The following is a 13,097-nucleotide window of genomic DNA, read 5'->3' as shown; positions in this document are numbered from 1 at the left end:
CACGTTCTAAAATAAATTTGCATTGTCAAATAAAAGAAGCAGGTTTATTGAAAAAATAGTTGAAATTCAGGTTGAGCTTTTCTGGTGCATCTACAAGGTTGGAATCAAAAACAGAGCGAGTTTATAAATTTCAATAAATTTATTGAAATTTATAAACTCGCTCAGCTACATTGGGCTGACTAAAACTCCGACGCAAAAAATTTCCTTCTCAATTTAGAGGTTTTCCATTGGCTTAAATAAATATGTTACTAGCCAATAGTGTGACTCCCAAAATTACTAGGATGAATAAAAAGGTTAAAATCTAACGTAGTCCACCTTTTTTCTGGTTCGTGGTGAAACAAAACGTTAGTGAATAGCGCAAGGATTATAATCTTTTTTGAATTTTGGGTCCGCTCAATGTATGTTCCGCGTGATACAAGAACTCATTGAATTTTTTTCAATGGAAATATTATACAGAGGCATACTTATGAGTAATTATGTTACATATGGTTGGGGTAATGGGGAGTTGGCGTTATGATCCTTACCCCTTATGAGTACCACCCTTACGTTTGCGTTAATTCCGTTGAGACTTTTGCTGAACGCTTTGTTACGATTGTTGTATTTTTTTTTAAATATCGTTTGCTGAGTCATCCGCAGCTAGCCATCCCGTGACGTCACGACTCCGTTTAACAATGAAGAAACCTGCTCTTTCAATCGTTGAGTATGTTGAGCTAACGTTGCCAACGTGACATCAAAACCGGAAATTACAAAAACCGTTCAGTGAAAAAAAGTTGTCAACGTTGAGACCAGCCTTGGAAATAACGGTGGTCAGGTGGTCAAAGACCAGTTAATTAATTGCTCAGACCAGTTTATTTATTAAAAATTTGGGGGGTCACTGGTTACCGTGTCCAGTTTATTAATTCGAAATAATAACAAAAAAAACAGAAGGTGACCAGTTTAATAATTCCAAATAATAGGAGATGACCTTTTAATTCAAGGTTTATATCAATTTCGATTTCCCTATTCACTGGATTTCTATGTACAGCGACTCCGCTTACTACCGCCGCGGCCGCACGCCGTCGCCGAGGTTTTATGAAGAGTCCCTTCGCTCGAATCCCTCAAATGAGTGAGACTGTCTAACCCCCCTCCGGCCTCAAACCCTCAATCCTCTAGGCTCGTTTTCCCCCAAGTACAGTAGGCTACCCTGGCTACGCGGTAACGGCCCGGTGACTCTAGAGTTACGGGGCCTAGAGAAAGAGAGAAAATACGGTAAATTACGAGGGTCTTCTAGGCTATGGTAGAAGTCTTAGGTGAGATAGTACTATATTGTACTATTCTTGTGGTACTCATAAAATAAAGTTAACTATTTTGAATACGTGTAAAGTTAATGTTACCAACATAATCTAACTTCTAAACATGTAATATAGGTTTTTTAGGCTTATAAATGGCATTAGAACATTTTATATGAGACCAGTTAAATAATTCATAAGCTAGGGGGTCACTGGTCATAAGGACCAGTTTTATAATTCATATGCTAGGCGGTCACTGGTCAGAAGGACCAGTTTAAAAAAAAACCTTATTTCCAAGGCTGGTTGAGACCGTTGAGCTTCACTGAACATGGGTGGTAACAAGGAAGACACACCGTCACCGTCTGCTAGAGTATCTGCTAATTTTCAAGGTTTGTGGGGTAATTTCAAAGGCTGCAAAAAATGTCTAAGTTTACAAATTAGGTTTGTCTTTTTTCTCTGTAACTTACAAATATTTTGAATTAATGAAACGCTCTAAAATTTCCTTTTATGACAACAGGTTTTAGCTTAAGTTGTGAGACAATATTGAATGTATTAGAGCCTTGCAGTGACTGAGAACATAATTCTGCCATATCAACGTTATTGTTGAAATTTTATGATATGAAAACCTAGTAACCTACAGCTCCACTGGCAATTAGAGATCAGCTTGTGCCAGATTAAGTTGTTCCACAGTCTACTTAAACACTAAGTAGCTAGAAATTACATAAAAAAATTTGATTAATAGTGAAATTTATACCTGATTTTTATACTGTTTCTTAATCCATGTGAGTATAGTTGTGTAAGTCTCTTTATATTACCTTATGAGTAGCTGACAAAATGAAATCCATTTTTCGTTTCTCTTTTGTCATAGGATGGCTGAGCAAGGTAATTATCAAAAAGGAAAAGATTTTTGGGAAAAAGTGCCACCAACAATTGATAGTATGTTAGGTGGCTTTTCTGAAGTCAGCATTGTTGATGTACAAGCTTCTTCCAGATTTTTACAGCAGTTTATCAAAGTTAGTTAAACATTTGTCTACTTATGTACTAAAATTATCAACGTGTGCATGACCAGGGTGTAGAAGAAATATTCCAAGATGATTGTTTGGCCATTGTAAAACGGATGTCAAACCTTAATGTGTCTTTTCCATTTTTGCATAGTGTAATTTTATTATTTAATATGAAAGTATAGTTGATGTTTTAGTTATTTTAATGAATTTATAATTTATTGTAAATAAAATCCTTTTTTCATTTGTAGGATAAAAAACGACCATTAGACACACATTTGGCTCTCGACTGCGGGGCTGGAATTGGAAGGATAACTAAACATCTATTACTAAGGCATTTTGATAAAGTCGACTTGGTGGAACAAAATCAAACATTTTTAGATGAAGTTCATGATTATGTTGGAGAACCATTAAACAAGAAAATTTCAAATCGGTTTTGCTCTGGTGAGTATAAACTCACTTAATTATTCTAATTTGTATGCTCTAAATTAAAAACATGATTGTCTTTTTTTAAATTTAATTTGTGTTTCATAATAATCCTAGATAGAATTTATAAATTATTTTAGTCGTAATTTCACTGGGATTAATATTTTGATAACAGACATCAGCTACAATATTATTAATCATATATTAGCAACGCTGGAAATTATATGACAAAATGATAGAAAAGACTAAAGAATTTAATTTTTAAAACGCAGTACCATTAAATAAAGTAAGGTAATTTATCGCTTCCCTTTAGGCATGTGCGAGCCTTGTTTTTTTGGGTTTAATTTTTCAAGAGTATTTAAAATTTTATCGAGCTTTCAAGCTTTTAGGCTTAGTTTAAAAAGGGGGTTTAGAGTATTCTAATAATTAGGCTTAGCTGTATTTCATCAGAACTTGTAGAACTTGCACTTTTATCAGATGAGGAATCATTTAAACTAGAATTTTCACTTTCATCACTATTAAAAGAATATTTACTGCCAGAGCTTTCTTACGTTTATTTGAAGCCATATTTGTGAAGTCTAAATTAATAACTGGCCGTACAAGGGATTACAACAAGAAAATAGTGGACTGATGAACCGCCAAATTGACCATAAACAGTGAGGGCACCTTACAATATGTAGCTTATGGTTTTGGTTTTGTTTTCTACATTAAAATCAGTGACCAATCAGATATAACTAGGACTTGTACCTCACCCATTAAGAGATCTTAAGGCAGGACCAAAGGGAATTTTTTTAATAGCTTTTCCCCAAATTTTTAAAAGCTCGTGGTAATAATAATAGTTTCAAGTACTCGAAAGTTAAGCCTGGGCCTCAATTTGAGGCTTGAACCATTTTGAGCTTTTCAACTAAGGCTTTGATCGAGTACTCGCACATGCCTATTATTATTGTACCTTTGTATTGGTACATGGCCTTTTATATATTTTTAGATATTGTATTGCTTATATTATGTACCTATATAAGTTTGATCTCTTGAATTCAAACTTTCAAGCACAATTAAAAAGTTTGAAGACCATTAATGTATAATTTATATTGCAGGATTACAGGATTTTGCACCTGAAAATGGAGTTTATGATGTTATTTGGATTCAGTGGGTAATCGGATATTTAACGGATGTAGATTTTGTTAAGTTCTTAGTAAGGTGTAAACGTGGCTTAAAAGATAATGGAATAATTGTCATAAAAGATAATGTATCATCCGGCGAATTGGACAATGATCATCAAGACGGTGGTGTAACACGTCCAAAGGAACAATTATACAAGTTATTTGAGTTAGCCCAATTGAGAGTACTAAGTGAAAGAAAGCAGTACAAATTTCCTAGTCTTCTTTACGAAGTTAGGATGTATGCATTGTCATAATGATGCATTTTAAATTTTAAAAGTTGTTTCGTTTATAGTACAATTTATAAAATATCTTTTTGAATTTTGATACATACTGTAATGATAATAATAATAAAATGCTTCTTTATTGGAATAAATTTGAAGAAAAAACCATTTACAAAAATCCTGGTCAGTAAAATTATTTAGAATTATTGTTTAACACACTTTTTATTCAAATACTCAGGGATCTGGCGTTTAGAGAGACTAACATACTTGATTTAAGTTCATTTGGGAGTTGATTCCAAAGTTCTACAGCATTGAATATTACACTTTTATCCCTAAAATTTTTGCATATTTCTACACAAATTGTTTTCATGGCCTCTTGTGCTTTTGCCCTGATCAGAAACAGGGAAACATTTTACAATGTATTGCGGACATTTTGCTGTTTAACTAGTATTGTAGGGCCTAGGAGCAACAAACACAGGGAAAACGCAGCTAGCCTTTTAACTTGCTAATGCAGTTGGGTACAAATTTCATTGGCCAAACCTTTACGCGGAACGTTTTACGGAAAGGGGAAAGACAATTTTCGAATTTTCCCCTTCCACTGGCAGCAAGCGTTAAAGCGTTTAACCAATGAAAAATGAACACAAGAAAATGCATGTCTTTTGACGGGTTGCGCTCTCCTTGTGTGGGGTGCTGTTTTTGTAGCTCTTAGGTAAAACCATAAGTAAATATCGACTTTTGGTAATATTCTATTCAACAGTGGATGTCTTATGCTTTCATGTTCTGTTGATGTGGCACTTTTTGTTTTTCTTTTCAACGTACCCTACTTTCAGTGGAAAAACTATCCCATTGACACATCCTAATTGTCGCTTTTGCAAGCAGATTTACATTTTTTACAGTAAATGTTATTATACTATGTACTAGAGAAATTATAGTCCACTCTTAGATTGGGTGGCGGGCAAGAGGAGAAGGGCTCCATACCAGCTTTTGGCACTGGGTGAAAACTCGGAACAACTACTACATTGAATTTAAAAGTTCTTTCCCCACTGGTTTTCTCTTTCGTTATAAATTAATACTTAGTGTAGGTAGCTGTTGGCCCTTGTGGCATGAAAGGTTTTCCACCACCCTTCTGCTCACTGTAACCCAGTCACCAAATTTTAAAGGCATTAAATATTCTATATTAAGCAATTTTCCTTGAAATAAGATTTTTTCAGGTAGTTTATTTTTAACGTAACCTTGTTTACCACCTGTGCTGCTGGTGTCTTTTTAATTACCGGTCGCGCTGTCCATACCAATAATTTAAAGTTGTTTGAAGTTGACATATCGGTTGTTGAATTATTTTGTTGGGAATAAATCTTCGGTCGACAAGCGAATCGTAGCTTCTCAGCCTTTAGGCTGAAATAAAATGTAGTATCTGTAACACTGAGGACAGTATATTGGCTGCTATTTAAATTTAGTGCCTTCCACCAAAAATGCACCTTTTTAATTGCACTGCATGTTTCCTAGGGGTAAGAAAGAATATTTTTTAACGGTTAGGTTAGCCGGGCGCGCCGCAGGCGCGTAGGCACCGTTTTCATATAGGAGGTGTTCTACGACAGAGGTTTTTAACGAAATATCTTGGTATTGGCCTCTCACATAGGACGTAACTGTCCTATGACAGAGGCCATTCCTACGAAATACAGGACGCTTACTGTCCTATATTGGAGGCCATTTCAATGAAATAGTTTTTATATAGAGGTAGTTATATCAAGGCTAGCGCGCAACAGTTAGGTGAGCCGGGCGCGCCGCAGCCGCGTAGGCACCGTTTTCATATAGGTGTTCTACTACAGAGGACGTATATTGTCCTACGACAGAAGCCATTTTAAAAGTGGTGTTAAGGTATTAGCAGCATTTTTATCTGAAATTGAAACATTTTTTAATTCCTGTTTATTTTAGATTTTAAACATCGTTTTTATTTTTTATTGTATCGTTTTTATTGTGCCGCCTACAATTGTTTAAGAGGTATGTCCATCATTAAAATCGTCCTTAAAGCTGGAACTGTCAGTAAACAGTTACTACACTATGATCTTAGCCTAAAGGCCGAGAAGCTTCGAGTCGCTGTTGGACTATATATATTTTCCCAGGAGACTAATTCAACGAATGCTATTTTAACTAAGAAAAACCTAATTTTTTTTGGTATTTACAGCCCAACCGGACATTAAACAAACACTAGCAGCGCAGCTGCATGGTAAACAAGGTAATGTTAAAATTTACCTGCCAGAAATAACCCTTTTTCTAGGAAAAAGGATTAATAGTAAATATTTAAGTCATAAAAATCCCGGCAAATGGGAAAACCGTTCAAATAACAAATCTGCGCAACAGGAAAACCGCGCAAGCGGGGAAAAAGCGCGCAAATGGTAAATTGCGCAAATGGGGAGCTGCGCAAATAGCAATTCCGCAAATGGGAACGTGCGCAAACGAAAACTGCGGAAGTGGGAAGTGCGCAAATGGAAACTGCGCAAATGAAAACTGCCCAAGTGGACCCAAACCTTAAAATACGCCTGATTTGCGCCTAAGGTAGTGCCTTGGGTATTAACTTAGCTGATAATTATTAAACCATTAACAAACTCAAAGGTCTTCATAATTAAAAAGAAACAAACTTTATTAAAAATATTTAAATTACAAAGTTCATTTTGTAAATTTTAAGTGACGTAACTCATTCCTAAGTATTCAATTTTATTTCTCATGCCACCTTTATGAACCTGTTATCCGTAGTATTTAAATTAGTCATACAGCCAAATCAGCTTGGCTTGTTTCTTCTTCAATCTCAAAGAGAACAGTTTCAAATTTTAAACGGGCATGTCTTTGCTTATTAGGTGGAAGCTTCCGAACACGTTCTAATAAACTTCTGAAGTAATAATCGAGTTCGTCCTGATTTTTGTCACTGTTAAATGCTATCCTTTTCAGACTTTTATTTGCAACATCAAGCATTTGCACTATTTTCTTAGAGCCAGTATCATCAATAAGAAATTTCGGGGCAGGTTGTTGTACGGGAAGCAGTTTTCTTTTCTTTAACTTAAAACTCGTAGGGTAAAATTTACTAGGAATTTGTCTATCATTATCACTGCCACTTGTTCCTTGCAAAATGGGTCTTGGAGGTCCTGTACCCCTGCAAAAAACAAGAATGAAAATGAATTTTCATGGTATGAACCATGTAGCATTTCCAGTTTTAGCTTAGTTTCAACTAGGGTACGTAATGTTTTTTTAATGAGCATAAAACCTTTACATTTGCTGAAGTATATATGCAGGACTTTTCACACACTAATGGAAACTAAGTATAATAGCGAAAGATTTGCACATGGTGAAATTATTTTAATCTGTTTCTCTGCCTCCAACACAACCCCTAAAGTTTTGCCCCAACTTTGTCATTGCCTGCCGCTGTTCAATTTATATCTTTGTCTTTCCCCAAACCACATTCTCCATGAGCATTGAGAGGCTCCATGCAATCATAAAAATTATTTTCTTCGCTTTCAATTTAATACTTAAAACTAACCAAAATCAACTTGAAATGATGACAGATAGAATGTTTGAAATGTCAGGAAACTGATTGTGGTTTTAGAATTTTCCTATGACGAGTAGTCTCTTTGCTAGATCACTCAAAATGATCTAGTGTAAAAAGGTCTCGTTTTCCTAATTATAAATATTATCTTTTAATACAGACCCTTACGTTTTTACTTAACAAGTCTTTTGATCCAATGTACTGTTCTAAGCTAGCCAAGCAAGTCCAAGCTGAGGGCAGCATTGGACTATAATGAATAGTTCGCTAATTCTACACTCATAAAAGTGAGTTAAACCATTATATTGAAATTTAGGGGCAATATGGGGAAAAAACTAAAATTTCCCTTACCAAATTTATAATTTATACCTACATAGGTTTAATCTCAAGACTACTAATTGGAAGATGGTACTGTCAATGTTAACCAGCTTTTACAAATGAAAAGCATAGCATGTGCTATAATAATAATAATAATAATCAGCTAGGCTAATACCCAAGGCACCACCTTAGGCCTAAGTCATCATGCGACTTTTGAAGCCATTAATTCAGGTGGCCGGGTTACAATGCGTAGGAGGGTGGTGGCAAGCCCTGCATGCCACGCGATCGAGCCAACAGCTCCCTACACTCACTATTACCGTTAACCTCAACAAGTTTTTATGGAAGGGGAAACCGAAGAGCTCGGGGGAAAACCCCTTAAACCAGTGGGGAGAGAACTTGCAAACTCAATGCAGAAGGACAAAGGGCATAATTCATTTACTTTGTCACATTAAGATCCTGGAACTTCATTACGGCACTGAACATAAAAACATTAGGGCCGTGCAAATCAGCATGATTGAAACTTTAGCCAATTCCACAAATACTAAGTTTAAAAATTTATCTTTCATAATGTACAGTTAAATATTCATTAGAAAGTTTTATCCCCCTCTGAACTACCACTGACATATTTTAAAAATATGGATCTACTACTGGAGCTACTTAGCCAGTTTGTAGGTGGGATTAAGCCAGGCACTGATTATTATTCAAAAGTGATAAAACTTGGATTTGGCATTATAGGAATGAACAAGGAAATGGTTCCAAAGTGTAACAGTAGCATAGTTCAAACTGAATGTTAAAGTATGTATGAAATTCTGTTTGCAGATTCACCAGTGGCTAGCAGTGCTAAGCAATTTGTTTTCGATTTAGTTTCTATTCCCATCAAAACCTAAAAATGTTGGGAGAGAAAAAACGAGGAAAGTAAGAAATAGTTCCGCCTGGTGAGAATCACAAATACTTAATATAGCATGAGAGACAACTAGATAGAAAATAACAAAATATGGTAAATTCGGAATGTTTTCTAGTGAAAAATTGAACTTTAAACTTCAAAAGCAGAATAAATAGGTTCTTTGGCTAATGGACAACTTAACTAAAACGGACTAGCGAGTGTTAGCTGACAATTTTTCGATTTAGTTCATACTCCCTTTAAGAGAGGTGTCCATCTAGTGTGACCACCATAACGTACTTATTTTTTTCTGACCCTGGACACCCTTTAATTATAAATAAATTTATCTCCTGAATTAATTTTAGAAAATAAACAAAAAATTTGCCTTAAACTATTTTTCTTCCAAAATGAATTTTGAAAAATCAGCGAAGCCTGCAAAGATACATGTTTGTAGCTAATAATATTAGGGGTATACAAAGATGAATATTTGTGTCTAAGAAACACATTACATAATTTAATTAAACTACGAATTAAAAATTTTACTAACTTTTCTCCTTCAGCTTCTGTAATTTTCTCGTTAGAAACTTCAGTAACAGAATTGTCATTTTGATCATGAGCGAAGCTAAGTGACGATTCAGATACATCATCACTTTCACACCTATTTAGAAAAGTTCAATAACAATTTGGTATTTTAAATTTCTTTGCCACACCTTAATTAAAAAAAATCATACGCACTGCCTAGTGCCAAAAGTTAGTGAATACAGTAACGGTTCCCCAATTTAAAGATAATTTTTTTTCCATATTTCCCCGCTACATGATTCATATCAAGTCATGCCTTTTATTCCGGAATAGCCTATGTAACTTTATAAGTTCCATAAATAAATATAATTTAAATAGTCAGAACTGTGTGCAAGTATTTGAATTTCAACATTTTCAGTCAAATATAAGCCCTTTTCTCTGACTTACTTTAATTAAATTAATATAGATAAAACCAGTGCTCAAAATGGACTGGAACGCCGTTACATTTCTTAAAAATTTTCCTCATGTCATTCTGATTCGTAAAGATTATTTTTTATTGCACAGCTCCAGTTTTTCAGAATAATCAGAAGCTTTGAAAGGAAACACATTCCGTTTCGTGAATAAGTCCACTTCGAGCACTGGATAAAACTGGATTTAGTTTAGAACTGAAAACAAGCCCTTGATATAGAATAAAATAACCAAAATTTAAACTTAGTTACTGTACTCGACTCACTATGGCTTTAAGGCCACTGTCAGTAATTAACTTACTCTCTATCAAAACCAACTGCTCCTAGAAAACCGTCTAATTTTGGATACAAGTGCCACCTGGGTCCTAGCCTTTCAACTTCATCTTGTAATCTATTATTACAAGCTCGTTTTTCTTTAACATAGCGATCTCTTAATCCTCTCCATTTTTTTCTAGCATCATCAGCTATTGCAAATAAAATTACTTGAAAATTAATAAAATATTATCAAAAAACAGGCTAAAATTTCAACAAAGGAAACAATGTTATAGATGTTAAATTACATCATCATCACAGTGAGCACACAAAACTACTTAAGTATTTTATGTATTACTAGACTTTCATACTATCAATATTTTAGTGTCTAAGACCTTTGGCCAATACCATGTTTGTTCTAATAAAAATATTTTAAAGGTAAAATATTTAACCCTTATTGGGAATATTTACTTAGAAATCATATTTTCCTGATATTATAGTTTTATAAATCACTATATGATGTTAGTTACCCTGAACTATTTTCCAATTAACTATATTTAAATTATAAAAATATGCGGAAACCAACAAAGGTTAAGGGGCTAACCACTAACTAGGACAATACAAATAATTGAATATGTAAAATAAAATGTTTTAACAATAAGAAATTCAAATACAGTAACAAAAATAAATTGAAAAAAAGAATTGTTAAGTCAGTAGGCAACTTATTTCGATGTTTCAGCACATTTAAACACAAATCAATTTTTCAAAGCCAAGCATCTAATGAAATTTTTTATAGTGCTGCAGGGTATTAACTTCATGAGCTTTATCAAGTCACAAACATCTCTTCAAACCGCTAAATAGAGAGTGTTTGACATGTGGAATAGGACCAGGCAAATTTGAGGAGAAGAGGGTGAAGAGAATCAAGAGTAACAAGAGAGATTCCAGCTGCATGCGTAAGACTGTCTTTTCAAAAACCCAACATAAAATCATGGAAAAATTTCCCAAATTCAGAACCAATAGTTTTACAAAGTTGGATTCTGACAATGTCGGCATAAGAGAGCTCCAGGTTCTTTTCAGCAGCACCGTAACACATTGTTATCCAAGATAACCTTACAAAATTATTAAAGAGCGATTACCACAAGCACTTCAGTCAGCGTGTACATGATTTACAACAAGTGGTTAAAGTGGTTAGCCCCTCAGAAAAGGTACATGTTTCAATCAAATAACATTTATCTCTAATAGATAAATATTATAACCAAACTTTTCTTACTGGAAATTGAAAATGTAGATCCTACTATCTCCCAGTGACTTTCTTTGACTAACGGTTGTTTGTAGCTTGGATAAGTTGTATCCCACAAACATCGATGCTTTCTAACCTCTTCCACAAACCGCTCGGTGTTGGCACGTTTCAAAGGTCCTAAAAACATTTTATTGAATTGGTTGACAAATGTTTAACAGTAATTTTTGGCATTAAAAGGTTTTCAATTCATTCGCAAATGGAAATTACGAATTCGGATGATCTGGAGCTCCTGTAGCAGACAATTACCAGACAGTTTCATCGGGAACGACTCATAATTTCGAAAATCACAACTCCGAATCAGGCTTGGAAATAAGCGGTGGTCACTGGGTCAAAGACCAGTTTTTTAATTGCTCGGACCAGTTTTTTTATTCAAAAGCTAGAGGTTCACTGGTCCAGTGTCCAGTTTATTAATTCAAAATTATCTACCGTATTATTAACCAACTGGTCTACGTGACCACTTAAATAATTCAAGAGTTGGGAGTCACTGGCCAAATAGACCAGTTTAGAAATAAACCTTATTTCCAAGCCTGCTTCGAATACAAAATTCCCATAAATTCCCATATCGCCGAATTCCCATTTCTCCGAATTCCCATAACTCAGAATTCCCATTACGTAGAATTCTCATATCTTCGAACCAAATTCCCATAACTTCGAATTTCCATAACTTCGAATTCCCATAACTTTGAATTCCCATAACTTCGAATTCCCATAACTTTAAATTCCCATAACTTTGAATTCCCATAACTTTGAATTCCCATAACTTCGAAATCCCATAACTTCGAATAGTAGTTTTTTGGGTACGGAAATGCTAATTATTATTCTCAACTCAATCTTGAAGTTGGTTTTCGTTGTAAAGCTCTCTTGCGGAAGTGAATAGGAGAAAGCGTGTTGATTTCAAATAAATGATGAAAAAAGGACTATAATTAATGGAAATAATGGAAAGATTCAATAGGCCATATCATAAGTAACATAATAACAATAAGTATGACAATTAACGAGATTTACAACGGAACTGATTTTCATAGCTATTGCGCCTAAGCCAAAATATCTGGTTTCCGATCGGTGGAATATTACACTTAATTGATAAAATAAAAAATAAAATTCGGCGGCACGAGCCCAAATATGTTTTTTTGGCTTGCGTGATTCGCACGCGGGCTTCAAAACAAAGGCAAAGTTCCTCACGACTGCAGAACGGGCTCTCCGATATTAGGATTATATTCTTAAAGAAAATTATTCACCAAGGACGGTAACTTCAAGAGAGTATCTTTGTCGCAAAAAGGTTCTGTAAGGAAATTAGAATTAAAGCAATAGAAAGGGTCCTATGGCTATATCTAGTTATATATTTGAAACTCAGGTATTATAAATATCATACGTCTATAATATTTTTCAATAAGTATATCACTTTGGAAAATATTTTACTAACGTCTCGTAAGAGCTAATCGCAGAGTGACGTCATCATGGTACGAAAATCGCCCCGCTAGACACGATAACGAGCAGACGCAAACCGTCACCGAAGTCCATTATAAAGTCTCTCTCGTATCTAGCTGTCAGTAAAAGTTTTGCATGTAAAACATAGGAAGTGACAGACTTATGTAAAATATTATAAACTTATGTAAATATGTACTGGTGAATTAACATCAACCGAGTTCAACTGAGAAATTACCTATAATTGAAAATTATCATTAATGATTATTTGTAATTTAAGATTAAATCTTGTCACATCAGGGCCGTGCCGAGCTTTCGTGGGTCTTCA

At 34.6% G+C, this 13,097-nt stretch overlaps 2 protein-coding genes and 1 long non-coding RNA gene across 5 annotated transcripts; 2 read left to right on the top strand and 1 right to left on the bottom strand.

Annotated features, from left to right (window-relative positions):
* Nucleotides 1-1,647: 1,647 nt before the first annotated feature.
* Ntmt (N-terminal methyltransferase) lies at nucleotides 1,648-4,228 on the top strand. Of its 3 annotated transcripts, none has more exons than XM_090174352.1 (4): nucleotides 1,648-1,666; nucleotides 2,137-2,281; nucleotides 2,521-2,713; nucleotides 3,790-4,228. In XM_090174352.1, the coding sequence occupies exons 2-4, from the start codon at nucleotides 2,138-2,140 to the stop codon at nucleotides 4,107-4,109; spliced, it is 657 nt and encodes a 218-aa protein (XP_090030478.1). In that variant the 5' UTR covers nucleotides 1,648-1,666; nucleotide 2,137; the 3' UTR covers nucleotides 4,110-4,228. The 3 variants fall into 3 exon arrangements, with proteins under 3 accessions (XP_090030478.1, XP_090030475.1, XP_090030476.1); XM_090174349.1 differs by lacking the exon at nucleotides 1,648-1,666 and adding an exon at nucleotides 1,684-2,050; XM_090174350.1 differs by lacking the exon at nucleotides 1,648-1,666 and adding an exon at nucleotides 1,685-2,064.
* Nucleotides 4,229-5,930: 1,702 nt separating this feature from the next.
* LOC149945327 (uncharacterized) lies at nucleotides 5,931-6,303 on the top strand. The gene is made up of 3 exons (XR_016480782.1): nucleotides 5,931-5,951; nucleotides 6,009-6,074; nucleotides 6,259-6,303. It is a non-coding gene; the product is annotated as an uncharacterized LOC149945327 (long non-coding RNA).
* A 386-nt stretch (nucleotides 6,304-6,689) lies between these two features.
* On the bottom strand, nucleotides 6,690-11,626 carry LOC149945326 (uncharacterized). Its single transcript, XM_090174348.1, has 5 exons — nucleotides 11,552-11,626; nucleotides 11,315-11,461; nucleotides 10,094-10,256; nucleotides 9,354-9,464; nucleotides 6,690-7,221 (listed from the first exon to the last, which is right to left on the bottom strand). The coding sequence occupies exons 1-5, from the start codon at nucleotides 11,601-11,603 to the stop codon at nucleotides 6,840-6,842; spliced, it is 855 nt and encodes a 284-aa protein (XP_090030474.1). The 5' UTR covers nucleotides 11,604-11,626; the 3' UTR covers nucleotides 6,690-6,839.
* Between the last annotated feature and the right edge of the window lie 1,471 nt (nucleotides 11,627-13,097).

This window comes from Leiobunum rupestre, chromosome 5, assembly GCF_980474605.1.
Source record: "Leiobunum rupestre chromosome 5, qqLeiRupe1.1.hap1, whole genome shotgun sequence".
NCBI lineage: Eukaryota > Metazoa > Arthropoda > Arachnida > Opiliones > Sclerosomatidae > Leiobunum > Leiobunum rupestre.
This window is presented reverse-complemented; position numbering and strand designations above follow the sequence as displayed.